This window comes from Anomaloglossus baeobatrachus, chromosome 2 (genome assembly GCF_048569485.1).
Source record: "Anomaloglossus baeobatrachus isolate aAnoBae1 chromosome 2, aAnoBae1.hap1, whole genome shotgun sequence".
In the NCBI taxonomy this organism is placed as follows: Eukaryota; Metazoa; Chordata; class Amphibia; order Anura; family Aromobatidae; genus Anomaloglossus; species Anomaloglossus baeobatrachus.
Window position 1 is genome coordinate 480,776,770 of NC_134354.1, and position 23,680 is coordinate 480,800,449.

The 23,680-nt window shown below is 48.4% G+C and overlaps 1 protein-coding gene and 1 long non-coding RNA gene across 7 annotated transcripts in view; one reads left to right on the forward strand and one right to left on the reverse strand.

Moving 5' to 3' along the window:
- GAS6 (growth arrest specific 6) overlaps positions 1-5,578 on the reverse strand; it is a 157,149-nt gene extending 151,571 nt beyond the window's left edge. Inside the window, exons 1-2 of one of the 4 annotated variants that reach the window (XM_075336420.1) lie at positions 5,492-5,578; positions 4,661-4,773 (exon numbers count right to left, since the gene is read on the reverse strand). In XM_075336420.1, coding sequence (XP_075192535.1) covers positions 4,661-4,730 — 70 coding nt within the window. In that variant the 5' untranslated portion in view covers positions 4,731-4,773; positions 5,492-5,578. Of the gene's footprint in view, positions 1-4,660; positions 5,219-5,285; positions 5,404-5,459 lie in introns of those variants that run through there. The other 3 variants (XM_075336418.1, XM_075336421.1, XM_075336419.1) reach the window with 3 other exon arrangements.
- LOC142291699 (uncharacterized) overlaps positions 4,642-23,680 on the forward strand; it is a 50,644-nt gene continuing 31,605 nt past the window's right edge. The window contains exons 1-3 of one of the 3 annotated variants that reach the window (XR_012750526.1): positions 4,642-4,731; positions 7,927-8,037; positions 12,482-12,566. This is a non-coding gene — a long non-coding RNA (uncharacterized LOC142291699). Of the gene's footprint in view, positions 4,732-7,926; positions 8,071-12,481; positions 12,567-23,680 lie in introns of those variants that run through there. The other 2 variants (XR_012750527.1, XR_012750525.1) reach the window with 2 other exon arrangements.

The following is a 23,680-nucleotide window of genomic DNA, read 5'->3' on the forward strand; positions in this document are numbered from 1 at the left end:
ACTTTTGGTGGCAAGACTAGTACTATATGATGCTACAGTGATACCTCGGTTTCGTTGATAATCCGTCTGAATACAATCAACTAAAACTGAAGCAATTATTTCCATAGGAATCAATGTAAATCCAATTAATTTGTATTAGACACTCTAAAATACATACCAAACACGCTTTTTATAGAGAATAAAGATATTGTTTAATACTAAAAACAATAAGAAATGAATATAATGTAGTCACGAGGGCATACTGAAAAAAAAAAACGAAAACCGAGGCAACCAACGAAAACCGAAGCAAATTTTTAGTGCAAAAAAAAAAAAAAAAAAAAAATCAACAAAAACTGAAACCAACGATAACTGATGTCAACGAAAACTGAGGTACCACTGTACTCTTGAAGATACCTTATAAATAAATAGAAACCCCAAAGTACCTGGTTACTGCTAAAAGAAAGATGGATCTTATAGAGAGGGACCGCGTCTATAGTGCAAGTTATCAGTAACATTGGAAATGATTTGTCAGATGGAGGGAAATTCCCATTACTGTGTGTTCTGCTGCCTCCGCGTTTTTTCAAATAATAACCAGTAGCAATCATGAAAAATCACAGACTTGTTTGTTTTTGATCAGTCATGGATAAAAATCACCCATACAAGCCTACGGGTTGGTGAAAATCACAGATGGCGGACAGATGGCATCAGTGAACAATCTGCATGCTGCTTGTGAGTAACATTGTATTGACTAGGAGAAGCTTTGCAATTTATTTATTTTTTTAGTGAAAATCACATATTAAAAACTCAGTAGAAGTATTCATTGCACACTCGTTTCTTGCAATGTGAAATAATTTTATTGAAGTGCTACAAGCAATATAAAGTGTTCCATGGTCTATCTGTATATACACACACCTTTTCTGAAAGGCCACAGAGGCTGCAACACCATTAAGCAAGAGGCACCACTAAGGGTAGCGTCACACTTTAGCGATGCAGCAGCGATCCGACCAGCGATCTGACCTGGTCAGGATCGCTGCTGCTTCGCTACATGGTCGCTGGTGAGCTGTCAAACAGGCAAATCTCACCAGCGACCAGTGACCAGCCCCCAGCCAGCAGCGACGTGCAAGCGACGCTGCGCTTGCACGGAGCCGGCGTCTGGAAGCTGCGGACACTGGTAACCAAGGTAAACATCGGGTATGGTTACCCGATGTTTACATTAGTTACCAGCGCACACCGCTTAGCTTAGCGCTGGCTCCTTGCTCTCCTAGCTACAGTACACATCGGGTTAATTAACCCGATGTGTAATGCAGCTACATGTGCAGAGAGCAGGGAGCCGCGCACACTGCTTAGCGCTGGCTCCTTGCTCTCCTAGCTACAGTACACATCGGGTTAATTAACCCGATGTGTACAGCAACTACATGTGCAGAGAGCCGGAGCTGGCAGCACAGGCAGCGTGAGAGCTGCGGAGGCTGGTAACTAAGGTAAATATCGGGTAACCACCTTGGTTACCCGATGTTTATCTTGGTTACAGCTTACCGCAGCTGCCAGATTCCGGCTCCTGCTCACTTCATTTCGTCGCTCTCTCGCTGTCACACACAGCGATCTGCGTGTCACAGTGGGAGAGCGCCTTTGAAGAAAACGAACCAGGGCTGTGTGTAACGAGCAGCGATCTCGCAGCAGGGGCCAGATCGCTGCTCAGTGTCACACACAGAGAGATCGCTAATGAGGTCACTGCTGCGTCACAAAAAGCGTGACTCAGCAGCGATCTCGGCAGCGAGCTCGCTGTGTGTGAAGCACCCCTAACCAAACACCATGAAGACCAAGGAGATCTCCAAACAAGTCAGAGACAATCTCTGAATCTCAATTTCTGATGATCCCCTGGAGCACCATCAAATCCATTATCATCAAATAGAAAGAACATGGTCCCCCAACAAGCCTGCCAAGAGAGGGCCGTCACCAAAACTCCCAGCCTGGACAAGGAGGGCATTAATCAGAGGCAGCACAGAGACCAATGGTAACCGTGAATGAGCTGCAGAGTTTCCAAACAGAGACTCAAGTATCTGTCTATACGATCACAATAAGGCCCGCTTCACACATCTGGCATTTCGCCGGATGCCGGATCCGTCATGTATGCAGTACAGTATATTAATTTACAAAGGAAGCGCGACACCATGCGGTTGTGTGCTTCATGCACAACCACATTTGTCCGCATGAAGCCGACCTTCCAATGTAAATGAATGTACTGTACTGCATGCGTGCCAGATCTGGCGAAATGCCGGATGTGTGAAACGGGCTTTAGCCATACACTCCACAGAGCTGGGCTTTATGGAATAGTGTCCAGAAAAAAAAAAAAACCTTTTACTTACAGCCAAAAATTGAAACGCTCGTTTGGAGATTGCCAAAAGACATGTGGGGGACTCCCCCAAATGTATGGAGGAAGGTGTTGTGGTCAAATGAGAGCAAAATATAACTTTTTGTCCACTTAAGTAAACGCTATGTCTTGTGTCAAAAAAAAACAAACAAAAAAAAAAAAACACAGCTCATCACTCCAAGAACATCATCCCTACAGTGAACATGGTGGTGGCAGGATAATGCTGTGGGGATGTTTATCGGCAGCAAGGACAGGGAAAATGTTCCGAGTCGAGGGCAAGATGGATAGTGCGAATACAGGGATTTTTTTGAGCAAAACCTGTTTTAGTCTGCTAGGGATTTGAGATTGGGACGGAGGATCATCTTCCAACAAGACAATGACCCAAAGCATACTGCTAAAGAAACACTCGAGTGGTTTAAGGGGAATCATGTAACTGTATTGAGTGGTCTAGTCAAAGCCCAGACCTTAATCCAGTAGAGAATCTGTAATCAGATTTGAAGATTGCTGTTCACCAGAGGAAACCATAAAAAGCTGAAGCAGTTTTGCCTTGAGGAATGGACAAAAATTAGAGAGTGGCAAGATGTAAGAGCTCATAGAGACTTATCCAAAGCAACTTGCAGCTGTAATTGCTGCAAAAGGAGGCTCTACAAAGTACTGACTTAAGGGGGGTGAATAGTTACACACACTGACGTTTTCAGTTATTTTGTTCTATTTGTTGTTTGCTTCACAATAAAAAGAAAACCAAGTGTTCACAGTTGTAGGCATGTTCTGTACATGAACTGATGCAAACCCACCAAAAAAAAAACAAAAAAAAAAAACACAAAAACAGTGAAATTCCAGGTTGTGAGGTAGCAAGACACAAAATGCCAAGGATGCTGAAAACTTTCGCATGGCACTGTATACATAGGTGCTCTTGGAACTTGACAGAAGATACGCGACGTTTCGATTCTCCAACAGTAGCGCATAAGAGTACTGGGAGGGAGAGTCTCTCGTAGAGTTGTACAGTGTTGTCCACACACACACACACACAAAGGGCTGTACAGTGTTGTCCACACACACACACACTAGGGGTTGTACAGTTGTCCACCCCCACACACACACACGAGGGGTTGTACAGTTGTCCACCCCCACACACACACACGAGGGGTTGTACAGTTGTCCACCCCCACACACACACACGAGGGGTTGTACAGTTGTCCACACACACACACACACACACTAGGGGCTGTACAGTGTTGTATACATACACACACACTCTAGGGGCTGTACAGTGTTGTATACACACACACACACACTAGGGGCTGTACAGTGTTGTGTATATATATATACACACACACACACTAGGGGCTGTACAGTACCACATGAGATACTCTCCCTCCAGGTACTCTTATGAGCATCTGTTGTAGAAAGATTCTAGTGAATCCTAACGTCACCCATTTTCTGTTGCTTTCCAGGAGCACCTCTGTATATATGGGTACATGCTTGGGAATACATCTACTGATAAGAATCCAATCCCATTTCACTAGCACCTCAAAGTGAATGGTGTGTTGCTCTCCGAATTTTCTATACACTATTGAAACACTGACCAAGCATGGATGACACTTGAACCATTTTATTTCTTACATGAATATTACCAACATCCTCTGCAGCATAGAGGTTCAGGACACATTTGAGGAACTGCCCTGGATCTATGAGACTTTTACAATTTTGTCCCATTGCACTCCCCTACAAAAAAAGTACAGAATGGAAGTACAAATAGGCAACATATGTTATGTTATGCCTATTTGTACTTCCATTCTGCACTTTTTTGGAGTTTTGCTACTAGTCTTGCAAACGTGTGTATATATATATTTTACACATACACACACGTTTGCAAGACTAGTAGCAAAACTTCAACACAAGGTATAGCATATGGACGATAGACACAAAGCATAACAACTACAAACTGTGAAGAATCGGTTGACACATGGCAAAACCAGAGGCACCAAAGCCAAAAGTCTTGTTTTATGACAAGTCTGATGGGTTTGTTATTATTTTCTAAGTTTGCACGGTCTCCATTGTAGGAGCTGAGGAGACTAGAATCAGTGTATGACCTTTAGTATCCTGTACAACTGGCCGAGGAGATAAAAACAAATCCATGCCAGCTGCTTCCCATGTGCAGGGTGAAGCAATCATGGGGACAATGCAGCTCTATCACCATACCAAACAACTGGCACAGTGTGGTGCCAATTACCACGGGTGACTGGAACATATTCATACCCTGGGGGTCCTGCCCTCTAATAATAACCCGTTACCAAGCAGCCATGTACTCACTGCCATCCGAGGTGTCCGCAGCCAGGAGGATGAGGAGCAGCGCGGCTGCCAGGCTGGAGGCGCTGGGCATGGTGAGGTCCCTGGTATAATGGAGCTGGGGATCCGGAGCCAGCCTGTGAGAGAGAATCACATTCACCGCTGGCAGCGGGCACAGCCGGCACTAGCAATGAGCACAGCCGGCACGAGCAATGGGCACAGCCGGCACGAGCAATGAGCACAGCCGGCACGAGCAATGGGCACAGCCGGCACGAGCAATGAGCACAGCCGGCACGAGCAATGGGCACAGCCGGCACGAGCAATGGGCACAGCCGGCACGAGCAATGGGCACAGCCGGCACGAGCAATGGGCACAGCCGGCACGGGCAGCGGGCACAGCCGGCACGAGCAATGGGCACAGCCGGCACGGGCAGCGGGCACAGCCGGCACGGGCAGCGGGCACAGCCGGCACGAGCAGCGGGCACAGCCGGCACGAGCAACGGGCACAGCCGGCACGGGCAGCGGGCACAGCCGGCACGGGCAGCGGGCACAGCCGGCACGGGCAGCGGGCACAGCCGGCACGGGCTGGAGTCAGCGCCTCACTCCCTCCCAATCATTTGATAAAAGTTTGCACACATCTCCAGACACACCTCTATGTCCCTGACGTGATCCCCGGCAGCCTCCTCACACCAGGCGGGCACATCAGTCAGCCATGACTAGAAATATCGCCCTGCTTAATTCTAGGGACTGCTGTCACTCATAAAGTATGTGCCCCACTGCCCACTCCTGCCACTAGCATTACCCAGAAGGGAACAGCTAATTACATGGCTACAGAAGCCCCCTCTTCAGTACGTACAATGTGGAGGTGAGGTGACCGGCTGTGCTCTATTGTCACTATGTGTGGTGAGAGGAATGGTGTCGGGTGACATGACAGGGCCTCCTCCCTGCGTGTGCAGCAATGCCTGATAAGATGGCACCACCTGCTGACAATCTCCACACAGCGCTGACCTGGATTCTCACAGCTGTGCAGCGGCCACAATGCACAATCCAGTCATGTGTGCTGGGAACAATGGCTGTTGTAGTGTCTGCTCCCTGAGGAGACACCACTGGGTCTGGGCTACCACCACAGCTTATTACTAATAGCTATACTACTGTGCTAAAGTTTTAGGTAGGTGAGAAAAATGCTGTGATGTAAAGGCTGCTCTAAATAATCAAAGTGTTAATAGTTTATTTTATCAATTAACAAAATTCATTGCACAAGGGAGAAAGCAAAATCAAATCATTACTTGGTGTGACCTTCCTTTCCCTTAGGTCATATTCACACATTCAGTGTTTGGACATTTCTTTATCTCAGTATTTGTAAGGCTACTTTTCCACTTGCGTTCGTGACAATCCGCCGCTATGGAAAATAGCGCAAGCCGTTAACGGCTTGCGCTGTTTCCCATAGACTTGTATTGATGGCGCACTGCGACGCCATTGTCTGCGTTGCATCTGCCAGCCGACGCTGACTTAGCGCCGGGCGGATGGAACACAGCATGTAGCATTTGTTGTTGCTGTAAAAAAACGCACTCCACAGGATTTCGTTGGGATCCATTAAGAGGCATAATGAATGTCTATGGTGCTGGATTCCGTCACTATGCGTTTGGCGACAGATTCCAGTGCAGGATTCCATCACGTTCTACTGAGCATGTCCAGCAGAACATTCTAAATCGTTTAAAAGCACTCCAGGTCTCTCTCCCTCTCCCTCCCTCTCTCCCCCTCCCCCTCCCTCTCTCCCCCTCCCCCTCCCTCTCTCCCCCTCCCTCTCCCTCCCTCTCCCTCCCTCTCCCTCCCTCTCTCCCCCTCCCTCTCCCTCCCTCTCTCCCCCTCCCTCTCTCCCCCTCTCCCTCCCTCTCTATCTCTCCCTCCCCCTCCCTCTCCCTCCCTCTCTCCCCCTCACCCTCCCTCTCCCTCCCTCTCTCCCCCTCCCTCTCTCCCCCTCCCCCTCCCTCTCCCTCCCTCTCTCCCCCTCCCTCTCTCCCCCTCCCTCTCTCCCCCTCCCCCTCCCTCCCTCTCTCCCCCCTCCCTCTCCCTCCCTCCCTCCCCCTCCCTCTCCCTCCCTCTCTCCCCCTCCCTCTCCCTCCCTCTCTCCCCCTCCCTCTCTCCCCCTCTCCCTCCCTCTCTATCTCTCCCTCCCCCTCCCTCTCCCTCCCTCTCTCCCCCTCCCCCTCCCTCTCCCTCCCTCCCTCTCCCTCCCTCTCTCCCCCTCCCTCTCTCCCCCTCCCCCTCCCTCTCCCTCCCTCTCTCCCCCTCCCTCTCTCCCCCCTCTCTCCCCCTCCCCCTCCCTCCCTCTCTCCCCCCTCCCTCTCCCTCCCTCTCTCCCCCCTCCCTCTCCCTCCCTCTCCCTCTCTCCCCTCCCTCTCCCTCTCTCCCCCTCCCTCTCCCCCCCTCCCTCTCCCTCTCTCCCCCTCCCTCTCCCTCTCTCCCCCTCCCTCTCCCTCTCTCCCCCTCCCTCTCCCTCTCTCCCCCTCCCTCTCCCTCTCTCCCCCTCCCTCTCCCTCTCTCCCCCTCCCTCTCCCTCTCTCCCCCTCCCTCTCCCTCTCTCCCCCTCCCTCTCCTTCCCTCTCCTTCCCTCTCTCTCCCCCCCCTCCCCCTCCCTCATATCACCGGCGTGGCGCTGCACAGCTGTTCAGTGGCTTCTCCTGGTTTTGAAAATGCCGGCCACTCATTATTCCATCTGGTATTCCCTGCTTCCCCCGCCCACCGACGCCCATGATTGGTTGCAGTCAGACACGCCCCCACGCTGAGTGACAGCTGTCTCACTGCAACCAATCACAGCTGCCGGTGGGCGGATCTATATCGTGCAGTAAAATAAATAATTTAAAAAAAAGGCGTGCAATGGTCCCCCCAATTTTGATACCAGCCAAGATAAAGCCACATGGCTGGAGGCTGGTATTCTCAGGATGGGGAGCCCCACAGTATGGGGAGCCCCCCAGCCTAAAAATATCATCCAGCAGCCGCCCTCCTGAATTGCCGCATCTATTAGATGTGACAGTCTCGAGACTCTACCCAGCTCATCCCGAATTACCCTGGTGTGGTGGCAATCGGGGTAATAAAGAGTTAATGGCAGTCCATAGCTGCCACTAAGTCCTAGGTTAATCATGGCAGGCGTCTATGAGACACCCCCAATGATTAACCTGTAAGTGAAAGTAAATAAACACACACACCCAAAAAAAATCCTTTATTTGGAATAAAAGACAAAAAAAACACCCTGTTTCACCACTTTATTAAAATTCCCAATTACCCCTCCAGGTCTGACGTAATCCACAGAGGTCCCGCGATGCATCCAGCTCTACTACATGAAGCTGACTGGAAGGGCCGTAGAACACCGCCGCTCGCTGTGAGCTCCATGCAGCAACTGAAGTGAGTCGCGCGATCAGCGGTGAAGTCACTCAGGTAGTGCCTGCGTGTGTGCGGTGATGATGGGTGAGGTAGTGCATGCGTGTATGCGGTGATGATGGGGGCTGTAGTGCCTGCATGTATGCGGCGATGATGGGGGCGGTAGTGCCGGTGTGTGCGGTGATAAAGGGGGCTGTAGTGACTACGTGTATGCGGTGATGATGGGGGGCTGTAGTGCCTGCGTGTATGCAGTGATGATGGGGGCTCTGTCTCTCTCGGCTAAAGAAAACTAAAAGAACGCAACACGTTATTTCACAGGAATCTGTAGCCTTTATTATCACACTATTTACAACACATCCGTCACATGCGTCACACAACGCATTGTGACGGATGCCGCACAACGCAAGTGTGAAAGTAGCCTTACAAATACTGAGGTAAAATACTCAACATTAGGGTTCCTTCAGACATCTGTGCAACATGGTCCATGCACAGACCAGAGTGCTCGGACTGGCCACAGGTCTCCAGACCAGAACGTGATAGCGTCGTATATTTCTATGAGACTGGCTTGGCACAGGCGACCTGTGGCCAGTCCATGCGCGAACCACAATGTACCAGACTGGCTGGGGTGCCTTGACCCAAGCATGACAGCCTCGTAGAAATATATGAAGCTGTCGTGCTTGAGACAGGAGACCAACGGCCAGTCCATGCATTGACCGCAATGTAACAGACTGGCGTAGGTCTCTTGACCAGAGCCTGACAGTCTCATAGAAATATATGAAGCTATCACGCTTGGGATAGGAGACGCACAGCCAGTCCATGCATAGACCGCAATGTAACAGACTGATGGGGGTTTCCTAACCCCAGCGTGATAGCCTCATAGAAATATATGAAGGTGTCATGCTCTAGTCGGAAGACCCGTGGCCAGTCCGAGCATTCTGGTCTGTGCCCGGACAATGTTGCACTGACATCTGAACGAGCCCTTAGGTCTCACTCACACTAGTGTTTAAATCAGATGAGTGCAATGCGAGAAAATATTGCATTGCACTCGGACCAATGTTAGTCAATGAGGCAGAGCAGATGGGCGAGTTTTTCCTCCGCACTAATCAGACTGAGGAAAAAAATTGCAGCATGATGTGAATGGCAGTGTATCTCTACTCACACACACGCATACAAGTCTATGGATGCGTGTGAAACATCAGACTGCACTCGGATGACATCTGTCTGCAGTCCGATATACGCCAAGACAGGCAATGGAGAAGGTGGAGAGATTAATCTCTCCATCTTCTCCACACGTGTGATCCGACTCTCGTATGTGAGAATACCAGATCTCAGAATAATGACACCCGGCTTAAGCTGGGTTCACACTAAGCGACAGCGACAACGACGTCGCTGTTACGTCACCATTTTCGGTGACGTAACAGCGACCTTGTAAGTCGCTGTTATGATCGCTGCTTAGCTGTCAAACACAGCAGAAGCAGCGATCATAACGTCGCTGTGCTACATGTGCAGAGAGCAGGGAGCCGCGCTTAGCGCTGGCTCCTTGCTCTCCTAGGTACAGTACACATTGGGTTAATTAACCCGATGTGTGCTGCAGCTACATGTCAAAGTGCAGAGAGCAGGGAGCCGCGCTTAGCGCTGGCTCCTTGCTCTCCTAGGTACAGTACACATCGGGTTAATTAACCCGATGTGTGCTGCAGCTACATGTCACAGTGCAGAGAGCAGGGAGCCGCGCGCACTGCTTAGCGCTGGCTCCTTGCTCTCCTTGCTACAGTATACATCGGGTTAATTACCCGATGTGTACTGCAGCCACATGTGCACAGAGCAGGAGCCGGCGCTGGCAGCAAGAGCGGAGGCTGGTAACGAAGGTAAATATCGGGTAACCAGGGAAAGGGCTTCCCTTGGTTACCCGATGTTTACGCTGGTTACAGCTTACCGCAGCTGCCAGACGCCGGCTCCTGCTCCCTGCTCGCTTCATTTCGTCGCTCTCTCGCTGTCACACACAGCGATGTGTGTGTCACAGCGGGAGAGTGACGACCAAAAAATGAAGCTGGACATTCAGCAACGACCGGCGACCTCACAGCAGGGGCCAGGTCGTTGCTGGATGTCACACACAGCGACAGCGACGGGACGTCGCTGCAACGTCACAGAAAATGGTGACGTAGCAGCGACGTCGTTGTCGTTGTCGCTGTGTGTGACACCAGCTTTACACTCGTAGCAGGGCCTGAGCCAAGTGTCATTAGCATATCACATCCAATGCTCTCGCATCCGATGCTATTTGCTAGTGTGACTCCATCCTTAAAAGCATCATTTTTTCAAGGTTCACTTAGTCCCATTTCACACGTACATGTAAAAAACCGCAATTGTAGCAAATTCATTTTAACCATCCGTCTGGTCATACATGTGTACGTAAGTGTAATCCTTGTGCTATCCGTGTGTCGTCTGTGTGACATACCAGAAAAAATGCATGACACTGAAATGAATTTTTTTTATGTGAAAGATGTGTAAAGATAGATAATAGATACATTTTACAACTATTAACCAAATAATTAAAGAAAAAAAAACGACATGGAGTCCCTCCTATTTTTGTTATCAGTAAAGGTAAAGCAGATAGGATGGGAAGGTCCATGGTTATTGGGCCTTTCCCAACATAAAAATTCCAGCCTGCAGCCATCCCAGAAGTGGCACATTATATTAGATGCACCAATTCTTGCTCTTCGCCTCGGTTCCTCTAGATTGCTCTGGTATGGCGGGAATTGGGGTAATGGTTTATGGGGTTAATGTCAGTACATTAGTAATGGGACACCCCCATTACTAACCCAGTAATCCCCCCCAAAAAAGACACAAAAAATAATCTATTTCAATAACATTCGCTGAAACTTTCCTTTAACATTTTATAAACAAACAAACAACACATGCAGCTTTGTATCATGTTGCACAATGAGTTGTGACATCAGTAACATTACTGCTCTTCTGGGGCACCAGATCTCATGCAGCACAGCATGACCTGGAATTGCCTGTAAGCAAAGTCTAGAGAGTGTCAGAACAATGTTCCATAGACTTTGTCCGTTGGATTCGCTCTGGACTACATCAGATCAAATACAGTGCCTTGCAAAAGTATTCGGCTCCCTTGAATTTTTCAACATTTTCCCACATTTCAGGCTTCAAACATAATGATACAAATTTTAATGTTATGGTGAAGAATCAACAATAAGTGGGACACAATTGTGAAGTTGAACAAAATTTATTGCTTATTTTAAACTTTTTTTAAAAAATAAATAGCTGAAAAGTGGGACGTGCAATATTATTCGTCCCCTTTAAGTTAATACTTTGTATTAGCATTTATTATTTGTATTAATTATTTGTATTTGTATCTTCCCATCAATTTTAACCATCTTCCCTTTCCCTGTTGAAGAAAAGCAGGCCCAAACCATGATGTTGCCACCACCATGTTTGATAGTGGGGATGGTGTGTTCAGGGTGATGAGCTGTGTTGCTTTTATGCCAAACATATCGTTTGGCATTGTGCCCAAATAGTTCGTTTTGGATCATCTGACCAGAGCACCTTCTTCCACATGTTTGGTGTCTCCCAGGTGGCTTGTGGCAAACTTTAAACAACACTTTTTTATGGATAGCTTTGAGAAATGGCTTTCTCCTTGCCACTCTTCCATAAAGGCCAGATTTGTGAAGTGTACGACTCATTGTTGTCCTATGGATAGACTCTCCCACCTTAGCTGTAGATCTCTGCAGTTCATCCAGAGTGATCATGGGCCTCTTGGCTGCATCTCTGATCAGTCTTCTCCTTGTTTGAGATGAAAGTTTGGATGGACGGCCGGGTCTTGGTAGATTTGCAGTGGTATGATACTCCTTCCATTTCAATATGATCGCTTGCACAGTGCTCCTTGGGATTTTTAAAGTTTTGAAAATCTTTTTGTAACCAAATTCAACTTTAAACTTCTCCACAACAGTATCACGGACCTGCCTGTTGTGTTCCTTGGTCTTCATGATGCTATCTGCGCTTTAAACAGAACACTGAGACTATCACAGAGCAGGTGCGTTTATAGGAGACTTGATTACACACAGGTGGCTTATATTTATCATCACCAGTCATTTAGGACAACATTGGATCATTCAGAGATCCTCAATGAACTTCTGGAGTTAGTTTGCTGCACTGAAAGTAAAGGGGACGAATAATATTGCACGCCTCACTTTTCAGTTATTTATTTATTTTAAAGTTTAAAATAAGCAATACATTTCGTTCAACTTCACAATTGTCTCCCACTTGTTGTTGATTTTTCACTATAACATTGAAATTTTTATCTTATGTTTGAAGCCTGAAATGTGGGAAAAGGTTGAAAAATTCAAGGGAGCCGAATACTTTCGCAAGGCACTAGGAATTTTTTTTTCTTTTGAATAAAGTGGCGAACCAAGGTAAGTGTCTTGCTTTATTTCTCTATGTGGCTTTTTTTCAGATATTCATTCTTGGACTACGACGGACTCAGTGGACTACAGCGGAGCTGCATGTTTGTTTAATTTTAATAAAATGGTAAATGAGGGAAAGTTTTGGAAACTGTTTATTGAAGTATTTTTTTTTGTGTGTGTGTTTTTGTGCCTTTTTTAATTACTGGGTTAATAATCGGGGTGTTTGATAGACACGTCTCCATTACTAACACCAAGGTGAAACGTTTGAATTGGTGCATCTAATGTGATGCACCACTTCTAGGACGACTGTGGGTTGGTATTTTTTGGATGGGAAGGGCCCAATAACCATGGATCTTCCCACCCTGATAATATCAGCCTGCATATGTTTTCTTTACCTTTGCTGGCTATCAAAAATGGAGGGGCCCCACTTCGTACATTTATTTTAATTATTTATTTATTTGGTTAATCTCTCCATCTTCTCCATTGTCTGTCTCGGCGTATCTTACACTGTACTGGGATGTCATCCTAGTTCAGTCAAATGTTTCACTCGCACCCATAGACTTGTATGGTTGCAAGTGAGCCAAGACACACTGACAATCACATCATGCTGTGAATTGTTTTTTTTTTTCTTTGGCTTATGCCAAATAGGCATGAGAAGAAAATCGCTGATCAACATCTGATAGCCCTCAGCCATGTTATACGATGGCGATACACCAGTGTGAGCGCACTCTTTTAATGAGTATGAGTATCAACATGCCTCAAGTATTTCTGCACACAGATCCCACATGTACTGGAAACAAGGACATGTGAAGCTGGCCTCATAGAAAGTCAGGGATTTTGTAGAATTATAATCAGGTGTATGAAGTACTAATTATACCAAGCAGGTGATAATTATCATTTTCATATGCAGATAAAACACAGTCATTAAAGGGAACCTGTTGTGCCCTAACCTCCACCATATCTTTATTGAACCCTAGATCTACTTTCTAACAAACCCCTTTTCATGATTATTGAATCACCATAAAATCCTTTTTTCAAGTTCACAATATGTAATTATTGGGTGACTTGTCATGGGACATTGATTTCTCCAAACAAATTCTTCCACTAATCATGTTATCATTACCTCGTTGAAGACCCAAGTGACATGATATTCAAAAGCGATGTCACCATCAGCTCTTTGTAGATCACTTCTGTGTTTGACGTTTTGACTCCCTGGCAATACACAGTGAATCTGAGTGTATGCTCCCTGACTTCATTATCACACTACGTGTGTCCAAGGAGGCAGAAGTGGTGCTAGATTCAACAAGGTGCGGAGGAGCTACCATCGCCAGCAAAACAATGTAAGGCTGATCTTCCAATCTGTGCTGCCCTGGAGGCTTCTGATGTCACGGCGGTGGCTCCAAGCGGTGATGTGGCCGTACCGGGTATGAGCGACAGGCTTTTAGTAATGGGGAATAATAATAACATTTAAAAAGGGGAGAAAGAAAAATAAAATAAATTTAAAGAGTTCGTGATGCCAGTTGGAATGTTCGGCTGTGGTATGGCCAGGCACTGCTGGAGGTCCCCAGGAGTTGGGTGGTGATGCGTAGTGCCAGGGCTTGGTTCTGGGCTGGGCACTGCTAGAGGTCTCCAGGAGCTAGGTGGTGATGCGTAGTGCCAAAGGGTTGTCCTCTCGCCCCCCCCAACTGGGGCTTGGTTCTGGGGGATGTGTTGAGGTAGGGAAGGCGCAGCAGAGAATAAATCAGCCAGAGACAGGACAGGGAGCTTTTACCGAAGCTCTGCATAACAGTCCTGGACACTCTTTTCAGCCTTACAATGATGGTGGTTTTCCCTGCCCCAATGGGAGTTTGGCTTCTCTGCTGTGTGGTGAGAGTGTACTTCTCCTGCCATTGTTTCCCTACCTGGGAATAGGTATCTTGGTATTCTGGGATTGCCAAGACCAGCACAATCTGGACTTTTGATCCCTTCTGACGAGCAGGTGAGTGGAATCCTGTAGGAAAACTCTCTACTTCTTCTAGAAGTTTCCTGACTCACACGTGCTACTGTGCTCCCAGGCAAATGTCACTGCCCCTTATAAAAAGGCTGCAGTCTCTCAATTTTGTCACCGACCTTTAAGGCACCGATGACTTAGGGACTGATACCCTGAAAAATGTAGCTGGCCCCTCCAGAGGTTTCTAGAAATCACCACAGGACAGGACCTCTCCTCATTACATGCCTCACTTCACCTCACATGTCACCAACTCTGACTGAAAATTTACCTCACAACTAAGCTCCTCCCCTTTCTCCTTTTAGGGCATCAATCAAGAGTTGGTTTTCTCTCAAGTGACAGCCTCACTAAGGGAGTGTATGAAAATGTGTGTTTTGTTGTGAGCAGCAGAGATAGCCAAATCCTCATTAAGGCTTACAATACATGTTATACAGATGGCAATATACATGTAGTTATCTGTGGCAAATGGGCACAGGGCGCCACGTTCCCCGTAGCTAAGAGTAGTACGTCCTCGGACTACTTAACTGAGCTTCAGTCCAAAATAGCACTAAATAACAACTGAATGAACTTGGTTGCGGATTAAATCCCCAAACCACTTTTCACCGTCCCCGAGTGCAGCTGCGGGGCACACAGACCATATTGTAGAATTTCACTGCACTGGCTATTTTTGATGGTTCCTTTCCAGTTTGCAAATCCTCACAAGAGTTCTTGTAGAGTAGAAAAGCATAACTTTTTTTTAACATCTCACATTAGTCCATGTGGGCACAGTCTTTTAACATTTTTCAATAACGTTACATAATGTTTATGTCAACAATAATACAAATCACTTTTATAAATATACATATAAAATGACACAAAACATATGCAGGTCTGTCTTTGGTTCTTCTTCCTGCAAGACAAAAAGTGCATTCAAGGCATACAATTATGCAAACGTTCTTCACATTCTTGGACCTGTAGACAATAAGGCATATAAGAACAGTAAACAGTCCATGGTTGCGAGTTTAGGGCTCTCCAACTACACTTAAGTGCCTTGAATCCAGCAGAAAAAAAGGCACAACAGGTGCAAATAAAAATAAAAAGGAAAAATAAAAGTGTAGCTTGTCAGCTTTTCAGTGGCATGGGCCTAGCTTCGGCCCTAAGGGTATTTACAACAGTCCCTCTATTATATTCAACATGGCTTCACAGCCTAACTGGTAAAAGATATAGAAACAAAAGTCTTGTAACTTCAGCGGGAATGTTCCACAGATAGGGACGGGGAACTGTCCCTTTTTAAACAAAGGTGCAACCAGCACAGCAAGGTGAATTCTGCTTACGCCTGTTTCAGACGTCAGTGATTCTGGTACATATGTGCTAGTTTTTATACATACCAAAATCACGGACATATGCAGACCCATTATAATCAATAGGTCTGTGCACACATCAGTGATTTTTCACTGACCGTGTCTCCGTGCGGCGTGCACGCGTGTCCGTTATTGCCGCACGGAGACATGTCTGTTTTTTTATGGCATCACTGATGTCCCACGGACCACACTATGATGTTGCCCGTTAAACACGTACCAGAAAAAAGCGGACATTGAAAATAAAAAGGATTTTCAACTCACCCGTCTGCAGCGATGCTATGTTCGGCAGCTGCTCTCTGCTTCTTCCTGGCCGGCTCATTATGGCATGTGTGGCGCCCCTGAGTATATCAGGGTGCCACAGGGTACTGCAATCCTCACCCAGGGTGCAGGACATACCCCCCATGGTTTCAGGTTCCTAAGAAATGGGTGTCACTACCATCAGCACAAATCCCAATCACACCTCACATCATGACCTGTCAGACACACCAGTGGGTTGGTTAAGTGGAATAAGTTCACCCACCTAGGGGTCAGGCAGACTGGTGGTATGGAGGAAGTAGGAGAGTAGTGAGAGCCCTCAAAGAGTGAGGAGCTGGAGTAGTAGCTCCCGGGGAGCTAGAGTAGTAGCTCCCGGGGAGCTAGACAGAGGTTGGGTCGCAGACGGTGGTCTGTGACCAGAGGAGTTGGGGACCGGTGGCAGTGACATTGGAAGGGTGCGACGGACATAGTCTAGGAGGACTGTCGGCATCAGAAACCCAAAAGAACTGACCGGTACCGAGCACGACGGGATACAGGACTCTAGGTCAGGAGCCGTTTCAACGTCCTGATAATTAACCTGGGAGGGAGAGTCTCTTTATGAACCTCCCTAAGAGCTCAGAGATTGAAGGCGACAGCACACCACAGGGGATAGGGCTTTCCAGTAAAGCGGCCCACTAAAATCCCAAGTGCCAGCCATCAAGAGCACAGCTACACTAAAAATATAGTGAGCAGGGCCCCAACAGCTTTAAGTCAAAGGTGCCACAACAGAGAACTAAATTGGGTATGGAGGCAGCTCCGGATTACCAAGTGACACCGGTGGGAGCGGACACCTGGACGGGCTCCCCCGCAGTGACTGTGATGCACAGAGTCTTTGGTTTATCATCAATGTGAGTATCTGCTTTATAATCCTCATCCAGCACCACAACAACCCATAGTGAGTACCCTGGTTCCCCTGCACCCTGCGCTCCCAAGTATCCATCAAAAACCCCAGAGGCTGGGCCTTCCCTACCTGCGGAGGGATGGACACCATGCTGCTCCACACCATCTGCCCCAGTACTCCTTCCAGCAGTGGCGGTACTCCCATTACAGCAACCCACAGGTGGCGTCACGAACTTCTCCCCTGTAAATAATCCCCTTTCAAGGATCGGAGCGAGTGCCGAGCCCGGGTCCGGACCCCTCGAGCCACGACCAACCCGAATCCGAGCACCTCGGTCGGTGCCGAGCCAGCACACATGCATATTCATTTATGCACGGCACAGCCGACCCGGAAGTAGCTGCAGAGGCGAGACACAGCGGCCGGATGCAGCATAGCCTCTCCGGCTATGCTGCATCACAGAGAGCAGGAGCGGGTACAGGTGAGTATACGTCCATGTACATTCACGGAGTATGGATCTCGTATCACGGATTGCACATGGAGAACATACGTGGGCCATAAATCACGGCACATGGAGGGACATAGGCGTTTTTAACACGTCAGTGAAAAAGTCTGTGTTTTTCACTGATGTGTGAAACAGGCCTTAGGTGTAGGCAGTAGAGATGAGCGAGGTTCGCCAATTTCATGTTCGAGTGATTTTGGCGGGTGTTCGAGTCGTTCGACGAACTCGAATGATTTGGTAAAAGTTCGGTAGCTCGAGTTACGTTCGAGAACGGTTCGATCAACAAAAAGCCTCGCTAGTTACTAGCTGGCTTTTCACTGTAATAGTGTGAGTCACTGTGAATCACGCTATTATCAAAATTCAGCGTATAGTGTGCGGGGGGGACGCGGTTTAGATAAGTGCTGCTGCTGAGTGCTGAAAGAATACCGATCGCCATTTTATTTTTTTGTTCCCTAACCGCGCATACAGTGGGGTGGGCCAGGCTGTCAGTAAATCACAGAGACACACACTGCAAAGTGGATTTTTGCCAGACAAGCAAGGGCTTGTGTCATAGGCTGTGCATGTCATATGTCTTTGTTCTCTAAGATCCGTCCATTTTCCCCGTCACCGCCATTATCTCTCTGCTGTGGGTGGGTGACAGTCACTGCTCCCGCTCCCGCTGCTGCTGTGTGCGCTATAGCCATACAGCGCAATCTACACAGCACTTTAGGGATTAGGGACTCCTTGTAAATTAAGCCCTTTTCAGGGCTGCATTACAGCCGTAAATAGACATTGTTGCTAGGCAGGTCCGTGCACACGCTGTGCAAGGCTTTATATAACAGCATCTGGCTACATCAGCTCTGCCAAGTCCTTGCTGCATTTTTTCATTGGCAGGGATAGAAACTGAGGCTTCCTTTGCTGTCCTGCTACCTACAGCACCTGTGCATTCTACCCTCCTACCCATTTTTGCTACACTATTTTTATAGCAAACAGTGCTGTCACTTAGTGGCATCCAAAAAGTGTCTGCTATACTAACTTAGTGTCCCACTGGTGCCAAGCAAGGTACACCACCTCTGCATTCTACCGTCCTGCCCATTTTTGCTTTGCTATTTTTATAGCAAACAGTGCTGATGTGACGCCCTGGACTAGCCAGGTAGTCACATACATAACACCATACACACCCCACCACCCTAGACAGTTACAACAGTCAGACAAAAACCCTTGTTGCCTCCCTCCAGGGTCTGATGTCCACACCAGGTGGGGTGGAGCCAGGCGGTTGGCCCCACCCACCGAGGAGTTCACAGGCCTGGAGGCGGGAAAAAGAGGCAGATGAGTTTTGGAGGTGAAAGTGAGAGGAGTAAAACGTCTGCGTGTGCCTGGGTGGGAGCTCAGGCACTGACAGCAAGGTTAGCAGACGGTGGTGGCCGTCTGCAGGAGTTAGCGGAACTCTGCAGAGCCGTAGGACCGGGGTTGGGCGGTGGCCCATCGGTACTGAACCGGGGAGCGGAGTGAAGCTAAGCACACAGGCAGGGCCATCGGACCCCGACCAGGCTTGGAGCCGCTGACAATAGTCAAATCCGAGTGTGACAGGAACCCCAGGGGTTTTCCAACAACCAAGACCCGACAGAAGGCAAAAGTTCACACCGTGAGGATATACAGCCACCGCCACAGGCTAGAGATCCAAGGGCCAGCGCCTGCGGGCAAAACGAGCTCCTACGGCACCTATATGTCGGGGAGCGGACTTCCGGTGGGCAACCACAGGAGTCAGAACATTCTAAAAGGTGCAGGGAAAGACAGCCATCATCACACCGTCCGGGGAGAGCACAACAACACTGCAGCTGGCTGCGGGACCCGTCCATCCGGCTGTTTGGTTTACCAGAGACTCTGTCATTGATTGTCTGAGTGAGTACACCAGTGCCGTCCGGCACCGCGCCGCGCTGTCCCTGCAACCCTGCACCCCAGCCATCCAGCCTTCCCGTTACACCACCGGGCCCCGTGATCACCAACCCCCTACCCACGGAGGGGACAACATCCTCGCTGCTCCCTACCATCTCTCCCGGGATCCCCGTCACCAGCAGCGTTGGTGCCATCATCACCACGTCCCGTGGTTGGCGTCATGAACTCTCTCCCCAAACAAACCATCCCCTTTCACTCACGGGTGAGGAGCGCTGCTTGAGTCCCCGGGTGGGTGTGGCGAGCGCGTCCCCTCCGCCCGCAACACTGACACTTAGTGGCATCCAAACAGTGTCTGCTATACTAACTTAGTGTCCCACTGGTGCCAAGCAAGTTACACCACCTCTGCATTCTATCCTCCTTCCCATTTTTGCTATGCTATTTTTATAGCAAACAGTGCTGACACTTAGTGGCATCCAAAAAGAGTCTGCTATACTAACTTAGTGTCCCACTGGGGCCAAGCAAGGTACACCACCTCTGCATTCTACCCCCCTGCCCATTTTTGCTACGATTTTTTTTTATAGCAAACAGTGCTGACACTTAGTGGCATCCAAAAAGTGTCTGCTATACTAACTTAGTGTCCCACTGGTGCCAAGCAAGGTCCACCACCTCTGCATTCTACCCTCCTGACCATTTTTGCTACGCTTTTTTTATAGCAAACAGTGCTGATACTTAGTGGCATCCAAAACGTGTCTGCTATACTAACTTAGTGTCCCACTGGTGCCAAGCAAGGTACAACACCTCTGCATTGTACCCTCCTGCACATTTTTGCTACGCTATTTTTATAGCAAACAGTGCTGACACTTAGTGGCATCCAAAAAGTGTCTCCTATACTAACTTAATGTCCCACTGGTACCAAGCAAGGTACACCACATCTGCATTTTACCCTCCTGCCCATTTTTGCTACGCTTTTTTTTTATAGCAAACAGTGCTGACACTTAGTGGCATCCAAAAAGTGTCTGCTGTACTAACTTAGTGTCCCACTGGTGCCAAGCAAGGTCCACCACCTCTGCATTCTACCCTCCTGACCATTTTTGCTACGCTTTTTTTTATAGCAAGCAGTGCTGACACTTAGTGGCATCCAAAAAGTGTCTGCTATACTAACTTAGTGTCTCACTGGTGCCAAGCAAGGTACACCACAGCACAGCACAGCCCCGCTAGGCCGCATTGTAGCACAGTGAACTTCCCATTGCGACTTATGAATAATTTAAAGTAGTGTACAGGGTGGGCTCCCCAGTATACAGCAAAACCACACAATAGGAAAGGGACTCTTGGCAGTTGGGTTGATAAATGATTGCTTAACTTTCCAAAAACAGACAATAAGAACTATGCATAAAACTGAAAGAATAGAAGAATCTATTCACAATTCCAAAAGCCTACACCCCTATGCTGCGACACTCGTAATGGCGATTTATACCCCCTGCTCACCAACTTTTGCCTAAGCAAGGGACTGTCTGAACAGTTGCCTACTACCTGGTAATCCTTCTGCATAGCAGGAGTAATTGTGTGTGTGTGTGTGTGTGTCTGTGTGTGCGTTTGTGCGAACACGACTTACCAGTGTCGCATCACAAGAGTTTACAACTTAACTACCTAAAGATAGACAAAACCCATAACCCACCCTGAATACCCTTGTTAGCTGAAGCCTCACAGATAAGGCAGATGATAACAGTGTGAAGGCAAACCACACAGCTCAGCAACACAGTCCTGGAAATCTTGTAAAGCAACAGTCAATGCAAACATGTGTCGCTGTCCCTCTATGATTTAGATATGTGTTTTGCTAAGAAAAAGTGTTGCATGCACGCATTACTGTCTGGCCCCAGCCTACCGTACCTGGGTACTGTGGTGTCCAGTTGCCATCAATACAGAGTTTACGATCCTCTCTCGGTAAACAGTATAGACAGCACCGGATGAATGTCGGTCTCCGGCACAGGATGCTGCTCACATGCGTTACGGTCCTCCTCACCAAACTCCAACATGAGTCCCCTCACAATTCACCAAAGTGTTTCCGCGGTGGCTCCTTGCTGTAACGCACACCTTTAGCTTTTCCTTCACTTCACATACAGCACCTCCTCCTCTGCTCTACAATTCCTCAACCGAAGACCGTTTTGCTATTGCTATAGTGACCAAACAGTCAAAGGCAGATGCAAAAAAACAGCAGCCCCTTGTGGGTAGTCTGCAACAATGCATGCAATGAACGGCAAATAAGCATGTTGCATTCACAGTGGATAAAGCTCATCAATACACCCTCACGCTATCACTTCATATCCATGTAACAGTTGGACTCTACTTAGAGATTGGTGACAAATCTTACAGATGACATGACTTGGGTGATCTTTTGCGATGTATAAAAAGCCCCAGGCTAGGCACGGCTTACAACCCATGCAACCTGCGGAGCCACCACGACTTCTGCTCAGAGGCAGAGTTGTGGCTTAGGATTCAGTTGTTGACGTGCTCCAGTACTTTGTCTCTGTCCATGAAGACACAACGTAACTTCGTTGTCAGTAGCATCCTCCTCCACCTCCTCTGCTGACCTCATCAATTGGCTGACTTTGGTTTGAAAGTAAGTGGGGCCTCCAACCTCATCATCACCCTGTGTGTTTTCACTTCCCTTGTCCTGACTCCTCAAAGCCAACCTCTTCCTGCCCTGACCGAATAGTAAAGTTGTCGTTCCAATCAGGTATCTGAGTCTCCTCAGCATGTTCCCCATTGTCTCCACCAGGATGATTTACAGTTTGGGAATGAGGGTGTACATTATCATCAGCACCTTCTTCATCGGGTCCTGGATCAGACTTACAAAGTTTCTGGGCATCAGTGCAGATAATTTCCTTGTCTGTATTCACTGCAGCTTTGTAGCAGACCTCTGATTCCCAGGCTATTGTGTGACTGAGCAGCTCTGCCGACTCAACCATCTCTGTTACGCCATACTCAACAGGGCTGGTGTAAACTTGTGAGCAGTTTGGAAGCAATTGCGATTGGTTTGACGCCACAGAGGAATGGAGTATTTGGGCTATTGAAGTGGAGGAGAGGCCACTTGATGGAGCACTGGAGATCCATTGAAGCACCTGCTTTTTTGTTGCCTCATCTACATTTGGTAGCGATGGTCGTGTCCCTGAAAAAAGGAATCATATCAGATTATCCAAGAGAAGAAGTAGACCTATTATTTTGGCTGGTAGTTGGTGTTATGAATCGGTGCCGCCATAGATGCAAGCAGCCAGCCTCGGTTCCAGTTGTGCCCAGGCGTCAGCTGCCATTTTTGTCCGTCCCTCGGGTCGTCCAGCTGGCTGCTTCCTCATCCACGTCTAAGTGTGGAGAGACGGCTAGTGTGCATGCGTGTGCCGATTTACCAAAGACACAGCCTAAGTACAGTGTTTCGCCTAGTGAGCATGCTCAGCATGACTGTGCCATTCCTGAGGCTAAGTCCTCAGTTTGTGCTACTATGCATTCTCCCACACTTAGTGCGAAAAGCCTCTTTGCACAGGTACTTGGACTCCGTGTCGTGTCTAAGTCTTGTGTTGGGCCTACAGAGCATGCAGAAGCTGATTTTCTGAGACTGTTTTCAGGCTAATGAGCATGCTCATGAACTTACTCCATCAGAGTCTAGGTCCATAAAGGAACTCAATGGCCAAGTTCGTGAGGTGTCATTCCATGATAGTCCAGAGGGCATCAGGTGTCTTGATGATGTGGCCGCTCCGGACTGGCTCGCAGAGGCCCGCCCCTATGATTTTGCACCTCATTATTGTTCGTCAGACGATGACTGGTGAGGTGTTTGGGGCGTGGCTGCCATGAGGTCCTCATTGAAGTGTCACTGATGACGTGGCAGTGTGCTTTTGGGTCATGGAGGTGCATTGTGGTCCACCCTGGGTTGGGGCGGACCCATGTTAGAAAAGGGGCTGGAGACAAAAAGGAGGTGCGCAGTCTTCTATTATGCTCAGACAGAGCACACCTCCATGTGTTGAACCCATTGCAGCTTTAGGCCAGAGGTAGGCAGGGATAGGGTGTCGGTGCAGGATGCCACCACACTTGGTAACGCAGAACGGTTACGACCAGCTCCTGTCCTACCAGTCCTGCTACTGCAGCACTGTGGCATTAACTGGGCAGCTGCTGCTGCTGCGCCTGCTGTCCACAGGTGTGCCCCCTACGCACACGGACAGTGTACCCAATGGCCCCTGTGTTTTTAATAGGGAGTTCCTGGGCTGGGTGGGTGTGTGGACCCTGTGACCCTTACTGGGTTCCCAGTCTCCAGATCCGATTGTCGTCTAACTCGGTTCAGGCTACTATTTATTTCAGAGGCACCCAGCTCAGTATCCTCCGCCTAACCTTCGGGTTGCCAGCATCTCCTTTTCCATCTAGGAGCACGGT